This window comes from Mobula hypostoma, chromosome 6 (genome assembly GCF_963921235.1).
Source record: "Mobula hypostoma chromosome 6, sMobHyp1.1, whole genome shotgun sequence".
Taxonomy (NCBI): Eukaryota; Metazoa; Chordata; class Chondrichthyes; order Myliobatiformes; family Myliobatidae; genus Mobula; species Mobula hypostoma.
The window spans coordinates 116,004,458-116,023,933 of NC_086102.1; the positions used below are offsets into that span (position 1 = coordinate 116,004,458).

The following is a 19,476-nucleotide window of genomic DNA, read 5'->3' on the forward strand; positions in this document are numbered from 1 at the left end:
AGGGCTTTACCCATAATGGACTGGACCGTATCCACTGCTTTTTGTAGGATTTCCATTCAAGCGTATTGGTTTTTCCAATGCAAGCTGTAATGCAACCAGTCAATATACTCTCCACCAAACATCTGTAGAAGTTTGTCAAAGATTTAGATGTCATGCTGAATTTTCTCAAACTTCTAAAGAAGTTGAGGCCCTGCCATGCTTTCTTCGTAATGGCACTTACATGCTGGGCCCCGGACAGTTCCTCTGGAATGATAATACTGAGGAATTTAAAGTTGTTGACCCTCTCCACTTCTGATCCCCTGATGAGGACTGACAGATAGACCTCTGGTTTCCTCCTCCTGAACTCAATAATCAACTCCTTGGTCTTGTTGACGTTGAGTGAGAGGTTGTTGGGGCACCACTCAGCCAGATTTTCAAGTGCCCTCCTATATGCTGATTTTTCACCATGTTTGATTCAGCAATGACAGTGGTGTGATCAGCAAACTTAAATATAGCATTGGAGTTAGGGCCTAGCCAAAATTCATAAGTATAAAGTGATTAGACTAGGGGGGGATAAGCGCACAGCCTTCTGGTGCACCTTGTGCTGATGGAGATTGAGGAGATGTTTTTGCCATTTGAAACTGAAGTCTGCAAGTGAGGAAATCGAGGATTGAGTTGCACAAGGTGGTATTGAGGCCAAGGTCTTGAAACTTGTTGATTAGTTTGAGGGGATGATGGTATTGAATGCTGAGCTGTCGTTGATAAAAAGCATCCTGATGTATGCATCTTCACTGTCCAGATGTTCCAGGGTTGAAGGAAGAGTTAATGAGATGGCATCTGCTTTAGACGTTTTGTGATAGTAGGCAAATTGGAGCAGATCCAAGTCACTTCTCAGGTAGGAGTTGATATGTTTCATCACCAGCCTGTCAAAGCACTTCATCACAATCAGGCTCATGAGGTACGATTTTCCTTTTGCAAAGTCATGCTGACTATCCCTAAACAGACTATGCTTCTCCAAATATGCATAAATCCTGTCTCTAAGAATCGTCTCCAATAATTTGCCCACCACTGAAGTAAGACTCACTGATTTATAATTCCCAGGATTATTCGTACACCCTTTCTTGGACAAATGAATAACATTTACCACCCTCCAGTCATTTGGTACTACTCTTGTGGCCAGTGAGTATGCAGAGATTATCATCAAGAGTACAGTAGTCTCTTCCAATATTAACCTGGGCAACATCCCACCTGGCCCTGGGGACTTATCTATCCTAATGTCTCATACAAGTTCTAGCACGTCCTCTTTGTTAACATCAACATGACTTAGCTTATGTGTTACATTGTCTGCATAATTCTCAAGGACCCTCTTGTTGTTTTCCTACCGAAGAACATATTTATTAAAGACCTCCCCTATCCTCTCTAACTCTAGGCTCATGATTATTTACTATCCCCGATAGGTCCTACCCTCCTTCTAGTCATCCTCCTGTCCTTCACATACAAGTAGAACACCTTCGGGTTTTCCTTAATCCTACTCGTCGGAGTCTTCTCATGCCCCCTTCTAGCTCTTCTATGTCCATTCTTCAGCTCTTTTCTGGCGACCCTGTAATTTTACATCCCTGTCTAATCATTGCTTCCTGAGCCATAAGTAAGCTTCTTTCTTCCTTTTGACTAGATGTTCCTCATCTTGTGTCAACCATGGTTCCTTCACCCTGCCATCCTTTCCGTGCCTCAATGGGTTAAACCTATCCGGAACCCTGTGCAAGTGCTCCCTAAACAACCTCCACATTTCTGTTGTGATTTTTCCTGAGTACATGTGTTCCCAATTTATGCTCTCCAGTTCCTCTTTAATAACATAATTAAATATTTTCCCATACCGTCCGCTCCCAATCTTCTCCAAGACTATGATAAAGCTCCGAGAGTTGTGGTCACTATCTCCGAAGTGCTCATCCACTGAAGGATCTGACAGCTGACCTGGTTCATTGTCAAGCACTAAATCTAGTATGGCCTCTCCTAGTCGACTTGTCAACGTATTAAGTCAGGAATCCTTCCTGGAAATACCTAACAAATTCTGGACCCATCCAAACCTTTTGCACTGAAAATATGCTAATCAACATCAGGGCAGTTGAAGTCCCCCATCCAACAACCCTGTTATTTTTGCACCTTTCCAACATCTGTTCTTCCTGATCTGTTCCCCAGTGTCCCTGTTGCTATTAGGGGTCTATAGATGACTCCTAATAGAATGATTGTTCCCATCCTGTTTCTGACTTCCACCTACACTGATTCAGTGGAGATACTCCCCACAACATCCTTCCTTTCTGTAGTTATGATATCATCCCTGATTAGCAAACACACTGCCCACCTCTTTCACCTCCTTCCCTCTTCCTTTTGAAACATATAAAACCCCGGAGCATCTAGCAGCCAGCCCTGCCCTTGTGACAGCCAAGTCTCTGTAACAGCCACAACATCATAGTTCCATGTACTGACCCATGCTCTAAGTTCATTACCCTAGCTCCTAATAATTCTTGCATTAAAATAGACACACTTCAACCCATCCCACTGACTGGAATATTGCCCTATAAACTAAGTGCCTATCTTTCCTCGCAGACTCTGCATGCTTCCTCTACCTTACACCAATTACCCCATCCTCGTACCTACAACAATCTCATTCAGTATCAGCAAAACCAAAGAGCTGATTATCAACTACAGAAGGAAGAAGCCAGAGGTCTATGAGCCACTCCTCATTAGGGGATCAGAGGCAGAGAGGGTCAGTAACTTTAAATTCCTTGGTGTTATCCTTTCAGAGGATCTCTCCTGGGACCAGCACGAAAGTGCCATCGCTAAAAAGGCACAATAGTGTCTCTACTTTCTTAGTTCATAAATTTGCCTTGTCACCTAGTTGTAGAATACACCTTCTGGTGCTACTTGGACACGTCTTCAGTGATGAACCCAGGGTCATAGGGTGTTTCAGGTCTTTAATCATCAGACACCCCTCCCCGATCGACCCAGCCAGGGGTGATCAGCCCCCGACTTGTGTCCAAGTGGTGCAGTAATCCACGGATCCCCCCTGCGGATCCACAGCCACCGCAAGGCCTTTTCAGCCGCCTCCAGAATGTTCTTGGTGGCTCTTCTGCACTGCAGTCCTTTAACTCCAAGGAGTTTTAGAGTCCACTGTAATGAATGGCCAGCAAAGCCCCGGCACCCAACTTCAACTGGCTCACAGCGAGCTCTCCAGCCACTGCTCCAGCATTCTGCAACAAGTTCTGTGTATCTAGCCCTCCTGCACTCGTTGGCCTCTTCAATCCGGTCTTCCCAGGGAACAGTAATTTCCAGCAGGACCATTTGCTTTGTAGACTCCGATATTAACACCATGTCCGGGCAGATCGGAGTGGCTGCGATGTTCTCTGGGAACTTGAGCTGCCTCCCTAGGTCGACTTGGAGCTTCTAGTCTCGTGCAGTGGCAAGAAGCGCTCCCGAGGAGCTAGGCCGATGTTGAGCCTTCTCTCCCACTCTAATAAAGGTGATGGACTGTTTGGGAGCGTGCTTATTTTTGCTATCTTGAATCACTGTGCTGATTGCGTCTGCCATAGACCTTAGGACTTGGTCATGACGCCAGCGGTATTGCCCTTCCCCCAACGCCTTCGGGCAGCAACTTAGGATATGTTCCAAGGTGCCCCTCCTTTGGCACAGTTGGCATGCTGGAGTGTTTGCCAAGCCCCACCTGTGCAGGTTGGCCGGGCTTGGGAGAACGTCATAGACTGATTGGCTGAGAAACTTGATGTGCAATGTGTTCGGCTCTCCAGAGCTCTGTTCAGGTGAACTTGCAAGGTTCCGCATGCTCCCATCTAGTCCAGGCACCATGTTTGTACATGCCGACCATCTTGCTGTGTCGTTCTTCCTCCACTTCTGCTCGTATCTCGTTCTGAACCAGTTGATGCTTCTCCTTTCCACGGGCTTTGTCATAGCATGGTATGGGAAAACAGCCCAGTCCTGCCCGCCCCACTTCCACAGTGCCTACTGAAATGTTGTGCCGCAGTCATGCCTCCGCTCTGTCGACAGCTTCCTGTGCCTGCCACTTCCTTCCGGCCTTTACGTGGATTCCTGCTGAAGCGACTTTAACATCAGAGCAGTCTCTGTGCATCATAACCTACCTGGCTCGAGTGACTTTGAATTCCTCTGATAGGCCGCTGATGGGGAGCTGCAGCTTGGTGGAATGCCCATACAGGGCAATGCTGCTTAAGGTCCAGGGGAGCCCCAACCACCTCCGGAGAAACTGACTGATGGTCTTCTCTAGAGCCTCCACTGTTGACATTGGCACCTCGTAGACTAGAAAGGACCAGAGTAGCCTTGGCAGGACTCCGGTTTGGTATATCCAGGCTTTGAATTTTCCTGGAAGCCCCAATTTGTCAATCGCAGTGAGCCAGGTTATCAAGTCGCTCCTGGTTTGTTGAAGTGCGGCTGTGTCCTTCAGGGAACTGTCGAAGATCGTGCCCAGTCTTTTGACTGGTTTTTCTGTCACCGTTGGAATCTGGATCCCTCCCAGGGTAAAGCGGAACCAGTTGGCCACTCTTCCCTTCTTCAGGACCAGAGACCTGGACTTGGCTGGTTTAAAGCTCATCCTTGCCCTTGAGATGAGCTGTTCCAGCCCTGGAAGGAGCCATCTGCACCCAGGGACGGATGTTGGGTTTTGAGCAATGAGGAAGGGTTAATTAGCAATCTTGTCGTGAGAGGCCCCTTGGGTAAGAGTGACCATAATATAGTGGAATTCTTCATTAAGATGGAGAGTGACATAGTTAATTCAGAAGCAAAGGTTCTGAACTTAAAGAGGGGTAACTTTGAAGGTATGAGACGTGAATTAGCTAAGATAGACTGGCAAATGACACTTAAAGGATTGACGGTGGATATGCAATGGCAAGCATTTAAAGATTGCATGAATGAACTACAACAATTGCTCATTTCAGTTTGGCAAAAGAATAAATCAAGGAAGGTAGTGCACCCGTGGCTGACAAGAGAAATTAGGGATAGTATCAATTCCAAAGAAGAAGCATAAAAATTAGCCAGAAAAAGTGGCTCACCTGAGGAGTGGGAGAAATTCAGAGTTCAGCAGAGGAGGACAAAGGGCTTAATTAGGAAGGGGAAAAAAGATTATGAGAGAAAACTGGCAGAGAACATAAAAACTGACTGTAAAAGCTTTTATAGATATGTAAAAAGGAAAAGACTGGTAAAGACAAATGTAGGTCCCCTACAGACAGAAACAGGTGAATTGATTATGGGGAGCAAGGACATGGCAGACCAATTGAATAATTACTTTGGTTCTGTCTTCACTAAGGAGGACATAAATAATCTTCCAGAAATAGTAGGGGACAGAGGGTCCAGTGAAATGGAGGAACTGAGTGAAATACATGTTAGTAGGGAAGTGGTGTTAGGTAAATTGAAGGGATTAAAGGCAGATAAATCCCCAGGGCCAGATGGTCTGCATCGCAGAGTGCTTAAGGAAGTAACCCAAGAAATAGTGGATGCATTAGTGATAATTTTTCAAAACTCGTTAGATTCTGGACTAGTTCCTGAGGATTGGAGGGTGGCTAATGTAACCCCACTTCTTAAAAAAGGAGGGAGAGAGAAACCGGGGAATTATAGACCGGTTAGCCTAACATCGGTGGTGGGGAAACTGCTGGAGTCAGTTATCAAAGATGTGATAACAGCACATTTGGAAAGCGGTGAAATCATCGGACAAAGTCAGCATGGATTTGTGAAAGGAAAATCATGTCTGACGAATCTCATAGAATTTTTTGAGGATGTAACTAGTAGAGTGGATAGGGGAGAATCAGTGGATGTGGTATATTTGGATTTTCAAAAGGCTTTTGTCAAGGTCCCACACAGGAGATTAGTGTGCAAACTTAAAGCACACGGTATTGGGGGTAAGGTATTGATGTGGATAGAGAATTGGTTAGCAGACAGGAAGCAAAGAGTGGGAATAAACGGGACCTTTTCAGAATGGCAGGCAGTGACTAGTGGGGTACCGCAAGGCTCAGTGCTGGGACCCCAGTTGTTTACAATATATATTAATGACTTGGATGAGGGAATTAAATGCAGCATCTCCAAGTTTGCGGATGACACGAAGCTGGGCGGCGGTGTTAGCTGTGAGGAGGATGCTAAGAGGATGCAGGGTGACTTGGATAGGTTGGGTGAGTGGACAAATTCATGGCAGATGCAATTTAATGTGGATAAATGTGAAGTTATCCACTTTGGTGGCAAAAATAGGAAAACAGATTATTATCTGAATGGTGGCCGATTAGGAAAAGGGGAGGTGCAACGAGACCTGGGTGTCATTATACACCAGTCATTGAAAGTGGGCATGCAGGTACAGCAGGCGGTAAAAAAGGCGAATGGTATGCTGGCATTTATAGCGAGAGGATTCGAGTACAGGAGCAGGGAGGTACTACTGCAGTTGTACAAGGCCTTGGTGAGACCACACCTGGAGTATTGTGTGCAGTTTTGGTCCCCTAATCTGAGGAAAGACATCCTTGCCATAGAGGGAGTACAAAGAAGGTTCACCAGATTGATTCCTGTGATGGCAGGACTTTCATATGAAGAAAGACTGGATGAACTAGGCTTGTACTCGTTGGAATTTAGAAGATTGAGGGGGGATCTGATTGAAACGTATAAAATCCTAAAGGAATTGGACAGGCTAGATGCAGGAAGATTGTTCCCGATGTTGGGGAAGTCCAGAATGAGGGGTCACAGTTTGAGGATAAAGGGGAAGCCTTTTAGGACTGAGATTAGGAAAAACTTCTTCACACAGAGAGTGGTGAATCTGTGGAATTCTCTGCCACAGGAAACAGTTGAGGCCGGTTCATTGGCTATATTTAAGAGCGAATTAGATATGGCCCTCGTGGCTACGGGGATCAGGGGGTATGGAGGGAAGGCTGGTGCAGGGTTCTGAGTTGGATGATCAGCCATGATCATAATAAATGGCGGTGCAGGCTCGAAGGGCCGAATGGCCTACTCCTGCACCTATTTTCTATGTTTCTATGTTTTTATGTTGCCATCACTGTCAGGTCATCCCTGAATGCTCTAATGAGGGGGGCGGGGGGGCTGCTGAGTACCAGATCTAGACATGAGGCCTCTGTATTCCACCTCCGCTGACTTGACAATCATGTGCATGGCCAATGAGAAGAGTGACACGGAGATTTTACAGTCAGTGATCGTGCCCTTCTTCAGCTGATGCCAGGCGGATGTTAGTGACCCTGAGGAGACTCTCAACCTGAAGTTGCTGTAATAGTCCAGAATGAGGTTTCGGATCATCTCTGGAACATGGTGTCTTGTCAGTGCTATTTCAACGAGCTTGTGTGGGATGGATCCATAGGCGTTGGTTAGATCTAGCCAGAGTGCTGCAAGATCTCTGTTCTTCCTTGCCTCCCAGATCAGCTGGGTCACTGCTCCTGTGTGCTCTAGGCATCCAGGTACTCCTGGGACTCCCCCCTTCTGTACTGAGGTGTCTGTGTAACCACTCTTCAAGAGGAACTCAGTTAAATGTTGGCAACCATCTTGAAGAAGATCTTACCTTCAATGCTGAGCAGTGAGATAATACAAAACTACTCGATGTTGCTTGAATCCTCTTCTTTTGGTATCCAGACACCCTCCATGTGCCTCCACTGAGCAGCGACCTTTCCTCTCCGCCAGATCACCTTTAAGATCTTCCAGAGTCACACAAGGAGCCTTGGGCACTGCTTGTAGACTTTGTAAGACACTCCGCTGGGGCCAGGGGTGGAACTTCCTCTTGCTGCTTTGACTGCTTCTTTGACCTCCTTCAGGGTGGGTTCAGAGATGTTGAATTTCACCGGTTCTGGATGTGTCACCAGTGCCTCACACGGGCCGAGGTCCTGCTCTGTCAAGGTGTCACTGAAAGTGATACTGAGATGGTGGTTTATCTCCTCAACAGAACAAGTGAGGTGGCCACGTCGCCTCTGTCCTAATATCCTCTTGGTGAAGCCGAAGGGATTGGTAATGAAAGCGCTGTGCTTTTGGGCCCTCTTCTTGCCCTTCCTTCGGTGCCACTCAGCCCGCCTGAGTGTGATGAGCCTCCTCCTTATGATATCTGTCAGGTCTGACAGGGCAGTTTTCTCCTCCTCCTTGGCCAACTTAAATTGGCACTTCAGAGATTTGAGTTCTTGTCTCAGCTGGCTGATCTTCAGTTCCCGCCGGTTTGGTCTCGCTGGATTACTGGTTCCATGCTTTTCCTTGATGCCAAACTGTTCTGAGCCCATGCTCATTATGAGGGTGCACATAGTCCGGAGCTTCTGGTCAGCATTGCTCTTCGATATTGCCTCCAGAATCTTGTCTACATCCTCATCCAACTGGAGCCACTCCTTCTTGTTAGCAGCAGGCCACTTCACCTGACGCTGTTCTGACTTTCTGCTCATTGGGGGGACTTGTGTTGCTTGGAGGTTCCGGGCACTGTGGGGTGACTCCGGGCCAGACTCCTCCTCTGCCTGACCAGGTTCTGTAGTCAGCACCACAGAACTTGTAGTACTTGCTACTGCTCCTGTGTGTTGCTTCACTTGTTCCCTCCTTAAGCAGGCCATCTTTGTCTGGTGGATCTTCAGACGTCTCAGGTTTTTCAACACCTTGCTGCAGATACAGACTACACTCATAGTCAATTGTCCGTTTGCTTGAGTTATTGCCAATAGGTCCATCTGATTGGGATACTCATTCCCCCCCGCCCCCGGGCATCCTTGGGGGATTGTTCTTCATAAGGGTTCTTCGTAGCTTGTTTGGGTGCTCCCTCACAGGAGTTGCAGTTCGGGGTGCTAACCCTTGCTGCCCCGTTTGCCATCTTTCCGCGCTGTCTGCTGTCTCTCCAGCTGTCACCATTCTATTCATGGTCGTCATCCGGACTTTTCTGGAGCTCACTGGCTGAGCCAGATGTGGTAGTTGTAGAATACACCTTCTGGTGCTTCTTGGACACGTCTTCAGTGATGAGCCCGGGGTCATAGGGTGTTTCGGGTCTTTAATCGTCAGACAACCTCAACCAGGCGACCCAGTGGAGGGTGATCAGCCCCCGACTTGTGTCCAAGTGGCGCACTAATCCACGGATCCACAGCCACCGCGAGGCCTTTTCAGCAGCCTCCAGAATGTTCTTGGTGGCTCTTCTGCACTGCAGTCCTTTAACTCCAAGGAGTTTTAGAGTCCGCTGTAATGAATGGCCAGCAAAGCCCCGGCACCCAACTTCGACTGGCTCACAGCGAGCTCTCCAGCATTCTGCAACAAGATCTGTGTATCTAACCCTCTTGCGCTCGTTGGCCTCTTCAATCCGATCTTCCCAGGGGATAGTAATTTCCAGCAGGACCACTTGCTTTGTAGACTCCAATAGTAGCACCATGTCCGGGCAGAGCAGAGTGGCTACGATGTGTTGACAGACTTCTGTAAATGCACAATAGAGGGTATCCCAACTCGTTGCATCACAACCTAGAATGGAAACATCAATGCCTGGGAATGGAACAGCCTTCAGAAAATGGGGGACACAGCCCAGTCCATCACTGAAAAAGCCCTCCCCCCACCCATTGAGAACACTTATATGGTGCGCTATCACAAGAAAGCAGCATCCATTATCAAAGACCCCCATCACCTAGATTATGCTGTCTTCTCCTACTATCATTGGATACAAGAACCACCAAGTTCAGAAACATTTATTACTCTACAACTATCAAGCTCCTGAACCGCTCCTCTCCACCCCGCCCCGATTTCCTCCTTCATTCACTGCAACTCTAAATTAATTCCACAGCCCACAAACTCTCTATCAAGGACACCACAACTCATGAGTTTACAACTCATGTTCTGGGTGTTATTTATTTTTTATTTGCACAACTTGTCTTCTTTTGCACATTGGTTTTTGTCGGTCTTTGTTTATGTATTGTTCTTCTTAAGTTCTTTTGCACTTATTTTCCTACGAATGCCTGCAAGAAAATAAAGCTCAAGGTAACATGGATGTACTTTGACAATAAGTTTACTTTGACTTTGAACTGTTGTTGGTTCCTGTTCTTGATGGTTATTCATGATCCATCTATCATGCAGGAAATGTGCATGTGGCCAATGATTGAACTGTCCGTCACTAACAATCTTGATTTGCATGTATAAAATGGTGCTATGATTCTCTACTACTTTTGTATGAACTTTGGGAAAGGAAGCCTTGGGAGAAATGTTCACAATTTAAATATTGTTTTCTACTTCCTCTGTAGAGCATAGAAAAGGATGAGAAGGAAAAGTATAAACTCCTGCTACGCCTGGTAGCTGCGGGATTAGAGAAGAAGTCTCAACAGCAACCCTCAGTATCTACTTCCAAAGCAATACATGTGTTAGTACCAGAGGTTTATATTTCAGTCTATTCTAGTAGTAACTTGTTTTTATTCTGTGTCTGCATTCAGTGCAAGACTGGATGTGATTCAAGACATGATGTTTCTAAAAGTATGACATCAAGGCCAAGCAGGATGCTGCCTGAATTAGAGAATATTAACAATAAGGAAAGGTAGGACAAACCAGGGTTGTTTTTTCTAGAGAGTCGGGCTGAGGAATTTTCTGGTGGGAGAAAATAAAATTTTATGAAGTGTAGATAGGGTAGATAGTTAAGAGTCCTTTTTACCCCAAGGTGAAAATGTCAAGTACTAGAGGGTATAGCTTTAAAGTGAGAGAGACAAAATTTGTAGGAGATTTGCGAGACATATATTTTATAGCGGTGGTCCCCAACCGGTACCGGGCCGCAAAGCATGTGCTACTGGGCTGCGAGGAAACGATATGATTTGGCGATATGAAACAATATGAATCAGCTGCACCTTTCCTCATTCCCTGTCAGACACTGTTGAACTTGAACACACGTGAGTTCATCAGTTGGTCATTAACCTACAACTACTCAATGAGTAAAAAACAAACATTGCTTGAGTTTCTTTGGAAGAGATGGTAGGGGACATAAAAGGCCGAACGATGATGATAACGCAGAGACAGCTGAGGCCGAGACTGAAAAAAAAACTTCCTTCAACAGAAAATACGATGAATCGTACATAAAATATGGCTTTATTGTCACCGGTGACTGGCACGCTCCAAGCCCCCAGTGTGTGATATGTGGAGACAAGCTGTCTAATGAGGCAGTGAAGCCCTCAAAACTGCTTCGGCACCTTGCGTCCAAGCACCCTGCACTTAAAGACAAACCTGTTGAGTTTTTTGAGCAGAAAAAACGTGAGCAAGCGGGACAGAAGCCAGTGCTGAGAGCCACCACTTCCACAAATGCTGCTGCTCTGAGAGCATTGTACTTAGTGGCTAGCCGTATTGCTAAGGCTAAGAAGCCTTTCACTGTTGGTGAAGAATGGATTCTGCCTGCTGCCAAGGACATGTGCCATGAACTGTTGGGAGAAGCCGCAGCTAACAAGATGGCACAGGTTTCTCTTTCAGCTACCACAGTTTCAAGGAGAATCGATGACATAGCGGAGGACATCGAAGCACAGCTGTTGGAACGGCTTAACGAGTCACCATGGTACGTTATCCAGGTCGACAAGTCTACCAATGTCGACAACAAGGCAATGCTGCTGGTTTATGTGCGATATATAGTTCAAGATGATGTGCACGAGGATATGTTGTGTGCACTGCCGCTGCCAACTAACACAACTGCGGAAGAACTATTCAAGTCTTTGAATGACTACATGTCAGGCAAACTGGACTGGTCATTCGGTGTTGGAATATGCACAGACGGGGCTGCAGCTATGACTGGATGGCTGTCTGGTTTCACTACCCGAGTCAAAGAGGTTGCTCCTGAATGCAAGTCTACACACTGTGTCACACACAGGGAAATGCTGGCTAGCTGAAAAATGTTGCCTGATCTTAACAGAGAATGACAACTGTCTTCAAGTTGGCAGATAAAGTGTCTGCTTTCAAAGCCAAACTGAAATTGTGGGGACGGCGAGTGGACAGGGACATATTTGACATGTTCCCAACGTTAGCTGGGATTTTGGGAGAGACTGAGGCTGCACCGTCCTTCTCACAGCTGGTGCGCGATCACCTACCTTCGCTGTCGACAGAATTCAGGAGTTACTTCTCAACCACAAATGACCCGAGACGTGCAAAGGAATGGGTCCGTGACCCATTTGTAAATGTCCCCGGTGAATCATCCATGTCAGCGCTGGAAGAAGATCAACTCTTCAAGCTTGCAAATGACGGTGAACTGAAAAGTATGTTTGACATAACATCTCTGCCGGCATTCTGGATCAAAGTCAAGGCTGAATAACCTGAGATAGCCACGAAAGCACTGAAAACATTGCTTCCATTTCCAACATCATATCTCTGCAATGAATGCAACAAAAACTAAATTGCAGAATAGACTGGACATAAGGAATCCCCTTCGAGTACCGCTGTCTCCCATCACCCCTCGATGGGACTGTCTGGTTGCAGGGAAACAAGTCCAGGGCTCCCACTGATTCAGCGATATTGGTGTGTTGCAATGATTTTAAATGTTCAGACGAGGAAAATATGCGCTGCGTGTTTAATATCTAAATGTTACTTAAAATGTTATGATGCTATTGACTTATAAGTGACTTATAATTGACTTATCACTATATTCATGCGAGGAAAAATATGCGCTGTGTGTTTAATATTAAATTCGTTAGATAAACCCTTTTAAAAACGAAATTGAGTGTATTAGCCACTTATAAGTGACTTATAGTTGACTCATCACCTATATTCCGGTGGTGATTAACACCCCCCCCCCGCCCCCAGTCGGCCAGTCCGCAAGAATATTGTCAATATTAAACCGGTCCGTGGTGCAAAGAAGGTTGGGGACCCCTGTTGTAAGTGATGAACCCCACCACTGTCTTGTCATCAGTGTACTTGACAGTATGATTACTTGGGTGTTTATTTGTGCAGTCATGTGTGAGCAGAGTGTACAGCGGTGGGCTCAGCACACATCCCTGGAGGAAGCTTGTATTGAGGATGATGGGGAAGGAAGAATGGTTGTGCACCCTGACCATATGACCATAAGAAGTCCAACATCCAATTCCATAGTGTCGTATTTAGACCAAGGGTATTCACCAAGGTCTGTGGGACCGAACTGAAATCCAGAAACAACAATCTGACATGAGTCAGAACAGATCTAACAAAAGTGGTATCGATACTAGTATGATAAAGTAGTTGAGAAAATTATCCTGTAGTTAGATTTGGGGACCATTGACTCTGGGATACGAGTTGAAATTCAACCAAGAAAACTGGGGAATTTAAATTCTAATAATGTATGTTGATTGAAGTTTAAAAATTAGTTACAATACTGAAAAAAACAGTAATCCATGCTTTGCTGTTTAAAGGCTCATCTATTTTATTGATGTCTTTTAGGGAAGGAATGTCTTTAGCCAGTATGGCCTGTGTGTGACTCCAAATCCAAATGTATTTGACTGCTAATTACTTAAGGGGCACTTGGGGGGTGGATATTAAATACCAATCTTGACCAGTGACATCCATTTCCTGCAAAAAAAATATAAAATTCATCTGGACTTAATCCTGATTTGCTATAGTTGCCTTGTATTTCAAATATCCTCTGATGCCTTGCGTATGCTTGTTCTACTGTCCTTGTCCTTTACACACAGGTTAAATGTGTAGAATTGGTTTTGGATTAGACTGATGTTAAACTGATTCATCCTTTAATAAAAACTTTAGTAAAAACTGATCCATCAATTATATTTCATCAAAGTTGTAATTTTAATTAAAGCATAACCATAAATTTCAGCTGCTGGTTACTTATCTTTTGCAGTGTTTTATCAATGTACAACCAGAAGTTAGCTAAGTATATGTTATTGCTGGTATAACTCTCCCTATATAGAATGGCTATGACAGGAAAAATATTCCATCTTGTGAAGTGTCATTAGCTTCACTCGTCAACGGATATGGTGTTGAAGGTCAGTTCAGATATATAAATGCCTTGTGTGCAAGTTTCATATAAAGAACTTAGTTATAAGGAATTGAATTTGCACTCCTACGCAACGTAGAAACTATTCAAGAGTTGATAATAGTGTAAGAGCAAAATCCTGATCAGCTGCAGGGAAACAGGAGGTAAGAATATTTTATTATTGTGGTGACTTGAGGTCACTCTAAACTCTGTTTTATTTCTTTGTGGCAGTATACTGACAGAAATGTTGTTAGGATAAATATCATGTAAAATTATCACATTAGTTTAAACTACTGCAGTCATTTGGGTGATTGGGTGCCTGTCTTTCGTTCGTAGTTTATATAATAAAGGTTTATAAAAATATAAGAGATATTGATAGGGTAGATAGCCAGAGTCTCATAGTAAGGGTGTCTAAAACTTGAGGCCATAGGTTCAAGATTTCAGGAAGGTGCTTTAAAGGGGATCTGAGGAGTAACGTTTTCATACAAAGTAGTTGGTATCTGGGATGAGCTGGCAGAGAAGGTAGTGGAGGCAAGAACAGTAACACCATTTAAGAGGCATCTGGACAGGTATTTGAGTGAGCAAGGTATAAAGGGATATGGAATTTATGCAGGTAAGTGGAATTAGATCGTAATGATATGATATATCCATTCTTCCACTTTTAATTTTTATATAAATCTTTATTTTTTACAATTATTGAACATTGTTTTTTGTTCCAAGTTGTACCAACAAACCATAGCAAATTTCGTAATACATGTAAATGTTTCTGGCAAATAATGACGATTGTCAGCATAGATCTCTATTCTGTGCTAACCTACCCTTACTTAAGGCATCACATTTTTCACACCTCACTAAATAAACAAGAAAAGATGGTAAAATATAAAATTGGTAAAATTGCATTTATTATATTTGATGTAATTTTAAAATAAATATAAGGAGACTCAAATCAAAACAAGATGGGACAAATTTAATGGGGACTGCAGGATTAGAATGACCAGGTGTGGGATTTATACACACGAATATCTAAATGTGGTGCAACTATCATTCTTTGAAAAATATTGTAACGTTAACTTCCTAAATGAAGACATGGTCCACAAAGCAGGGTTGTTTTCACTGAGGTTTCCAGTAGGCCAGATCTGACCCTTTGCTGCTGTTCATACTGATGAACTGCACCCATAACAAAGCTAATTTCTTCGCCTTTAAAGTTTTTCTCTCTCTTTTTCCAACATAAAATTTACATGTGTATTCACCCATTATTTCATTTTCTCAGCAATTAATGTTTTAATTGAAGTTTTATGAAGTTTTTTTTTACTTCCAGAGCATACGGAGCTAAGAACACGTGCCTGAAAAGATATTGGTCATGTTCTTTCAAAATAGTTGTTTTATATACAGTGGCATGCAGAAGTTTAGGCACTCCTGGTCAAAATTTCTGTTACTGTGAATAGTTAAGTGAGTAGAAGATGAACTTATCTCTAAAAGTCATAAAATTAAAGTTGAAACATTCTTTTCAACATTTTAAGCAAGATTAGTGTATTATTTTTGTTTTATACAATTTTAGAGTGGGGGAAAAGGGGAAAGGAGCACCATGCAAAAGTTTGGGCACCCCAAGAGATTTGAGCTCTCAGATAAATTTTACCAAGATCTCAGACCTTAATTAGCTTGTTAGGGCTATGGCTTGTTCACAATCATCATTAGGAAAGGCCAGGTTATGTAAATTTCAAAGCTTTATAAATACCCTGACTCTTCAAACCTTGTCCGAATAATCAGCCGCCATGGGCTCCGCTAAGCCGCTGCCTAGCAGTCTGAAAATTAAAATAATTGATGCCCACAAAGCAGGAGAAGGCTATAAGAAGATAGCAAAGCGTTTTCAGGTAGCCGTTTTTTAGTTCTTAATGTAATTAAGAAATGGCAGTTAACAGGAACGGTGGAGGTCAAGTTGAAGTCTGGAAGACCAAGAAAACTTTCTGAGAGAACTGCTCGTAGGATTGCTAGAAAGGCAAATCAAAACCCCTGTTTGACTGCAAAAGACCTTCAGGAAGATTTAGCAGATTGTGGAGTGGTGGTGCACTGTTCTACTGTGCAGCGACACCTGCACAAATATGACCTTCATGGAAGAGTCATCAGAAGAAAACCTTTCCTGCGTCCTCACCCCAAAATTCAGCATCAGAAGTTTGCAAAGGAACATCTAAACAAGCCCGATGCATTTTGGAAACAAGTCCTGTGGATTGATGAAGCTAAAATAGAACTTTTTGGCCGCAATGAGCAAAGGTATGTTTGAAGAAAAAAGGGTGCAGAATTTCTTGAAAAGAACCCCTCTCCAACTGTTAAACACGGGAGTGAATCGATCACGCTCTGAGCTTGTGTTGCAGCCAGTGGCACGGGGAACATTTCACTGTTAGAGAAAAGAATGAGTTCAATTAAATACCAGCAAATTCTGGAAGCAAACATCACACCATCTGTAAAAAAAGCTGAAGATGAAAAGAGGATGGCTTCTACAACAGGATAATAATCCTAAACACACCTCAAAATCCACAATGGACTACCTCAAGAGGCGCAAGCTGAAGGTTTTGCCATGGCCTTCACAGTCCCCCGACCTAAACATCATCGAAAATCTGTTGATAGACCTCAAAAGAGCAGTGCTTGCAAGACAATCCAAGTACCTCACAGAACTAGAAGCCTTTTGCAAGGAAGAATGGGTGAAAATCCCCCAAACAAGAACTGAAAGACTCTTAGCTGGCTACAGAAAGCGTTTACAAGCTGTGATACTTGCCAAAGAGGGTGTTACTAAGTACTGACCATGCAGGGTGCCCAAACTTTTGCTTTGGGCCCTTTTCCTTTTTTGTTATTTTGAAACTGTAAAAGATGAAAATAAAAAAGTAATCTTGCTTAAAATATTAAAGAAATGTGTCATCTTTAACTTTATGCCTTTTGGAAATCAGGTCATTTTTTTACTCACTTAGCTATTCACAGTAACAATTTTGACCAGAGGTGCCCAAACTTTTGCATGCCACTGTATAGTCTCATAGTCTTTTGTTTTCTTGGTCTGGAATCCTGCAACTTGGTCCTATTCCCTTTTAAGTTTATGACTCTTACTTCCACCATCTCTTTAAATTCCAGATCCTGGCAACTATATGTAAATACTTCTCCTCATTTCCTCCTTATAGATCATTTATTAACAACATACAGAATTTATATTTATCATATTTCAATGGGGCTACTGAAAACCTTTTCAAAATTGCAGAAATTCCTGAGTATTCCCAGCAGTCTTATGTTTTTGCTTAATTTAGTTTTGTTAAGGTAAAGCTTTCTTTGTGAAAAGTGGAAATTAATCAGAAGATGATTCCTAATTATTCCCCGATATTTTTTTCACTTGACGCCAGACTTCTCAGCAGGCTTCACACATATTGTCTTTGTTTCCAGACCAGCCACTCCCAACCAGTGCCATCAATCAAGGGCAGGATACAAAGAAAAACAAGGCAGCTTTGAAAGTAAATCATTATCATTCAGAGTGGATGAAGTAGGTGAGTGGGGCTACTTTAGCAACTTTTACTGAGAGAAATTTATGTTTGATTATGTTGGAAGATCTTCGAAGTAGCTTTAACGGTTACTTACGTGCCAATATTCATGTGGTGGAGATAATAAAGATCTTAATTTGGAGATCAGAATAAAATAAACATGCTGAATATGAAATAAAAACAAGAAATGTTCAGTGAGTGCAGGTAGCATGTCAGAAAACAGAAGCAGTTAATGTTTTAGATCAAAGACCCTTCATCAGAGAGTTTGATATTCATGTTCACCTTTCCATCATAATTTGGAGGTTCGAGTCAGTGGTGAAGCATTGAAGCAAGCCATACTATAGCTCATTTACAGTTTAGTAAATCACCTTCTCTTCCTTCTGCAATCAAAATTATTTCAAAGTCCTTGATCATTTTTGCTTGAACCTTCACCTTTCCAAAGTAAAATGTGCCAGCCCTCTAAAACTTCCTCAATAACTAAAGACCTGGTAAAGGCTCTTTTTTGAACAGTATTAAATCCAAGTAGAAAAAGTACAAGAAGAAAGATTAGGTTAATTAAGCTTATAAACACCTACAAAATTCTAATAATTCAGGAGAGACTACATGCAGGTTGAGTATTCTAGATGGTAAGGCAATCCAGCTGCAGGATCACAGTCCAAAGTTGAAGGATAAGCAATTAAAGACTGAGATGAGGAGAAATTTCTTCTCCCAAAAGTAGTGAACCTGTGGAATTTTCTACCACAGAAAGCAGGCGAAGCCAGGTCATAAAGGAGTTATATGTTGTTCTTGGGGCTGGAGGGGTCAAGGGATATGGAGAACAAATAGAAACAATCATTATGTTGAATGGCAGAGCAGATTCAAAGAGTAGGATGACCTACTCCTACTCCTGTTTTCCTGTGTTTCTGTGAAACATTCTGTACACCATTCCTGTTCAAAGCTGGAACCCATATATGCTGCTTCTATAGAATAGAATTCATTTAGAATAAGGGAAGCTGTAAACCCCACTACCTTTCACCACTCAAAAAGCTAAAAACACATATATCTTTGGACCTTGTAGGTATGCAACACTCTGATGTTTATCCTGGCTCACTCATAATCATTGAAGTAAGATGCTTAAATTCCCCACCTTCGACAGTTAAAAAGGGAAGTCCCGAGGGCATTGAGGGCGAATATAATATTAGTGACTGTCACTGCATTGAGCAGATTCCACAAATTTTGCGAAGTGTTCTATAAGTGACCCTAAAGTAATTTGATTTACTGGTGGAGCTGATAACCACAAAGGATAGGATTACAATGTAATACAAGGAAATCCAATGAAGGGTAGAAGTTGCCTTAATAAATTTACCTACCTTGTACTTGATCTTGGTTGAACACATGCTGCTCTGGTTTAAAAAACTTGAACTGTAAGGCTCGCTAATTAGCACTTGACACAATGAAACTGGCTTCAACTGCTTTAATATGACACCTCATCAACAAATTTTCTGATTTCAGGTAATACAATCCTTGTGTTCCTACTCTCTCTCTTTGGCAACCTAGATTCATTACCCTTCCCCCATCTGCCTATCATCCACACACCTTTCTGTCTGGGGTTTCTTATTCCTTGGTCTACTTTTCCTATCTCAGCTGGCTCCATCTGCCCATCATCCTGTATGTCGCTGGAACCATAATTTGTCTACCAACCCTCTCTCTCACCTCTTTATATTATCTGTCCTCTACTCTCTCAGTACTGATGCAGGGTCATGACCCAAAACATTGACTATGCCTTTGCCTTCACCAGTTTGCTTTTCACCAAAAATATTGGTTCTGGTTCCATGTTTCTTTCCAACAGCATCTGGATTAGTCAGACGGAAAACAGTCAAGGATCCTCTTCCTATCTAATGTCATTTCTGTTTAAAGACTAGAAATCAAACAGCTATCTCCCCCTACTCTTTAATGAAGCAGTTTGACCCAAAGCATTAACTGCCCATTTTCCTCTAGATCAGGAGTGGCCAACCTTTTACATTCCATGCGTCAATTTCTTCACGCATGAGTTCAGATGTGCCATACAACTCTTGTACCCCCATTCAA

At 43.3% G+C, this 19,476-nt stretch overlaps 1 protein-coding gene across 1 annotated transcript in view; it reads left to right on the forward strand.

The window, feature by feature from the left end:
* LOC134348335 (sentrin-specific protease 2-like) overlaps positions 1–19,476 on the forward strand; it is an 84,710-nt gene that overhangs the window by 20,215 nt on the left and 45,019 nt on the right. Inside the window, exons 7-8 of the mRNA XM_063051529.1 lie at positions 10,215–10,330; positions 17,315–17,415. Coding sequence (XP_062907599.1) covers positions 10,215–10,330; positions 17,315–17,415 — 217 coding nt within the window. The remainder of the gene's footprint in view (positions 1–10,214; positions 10,331–17,314; positions 17,416–19,476) is intronic.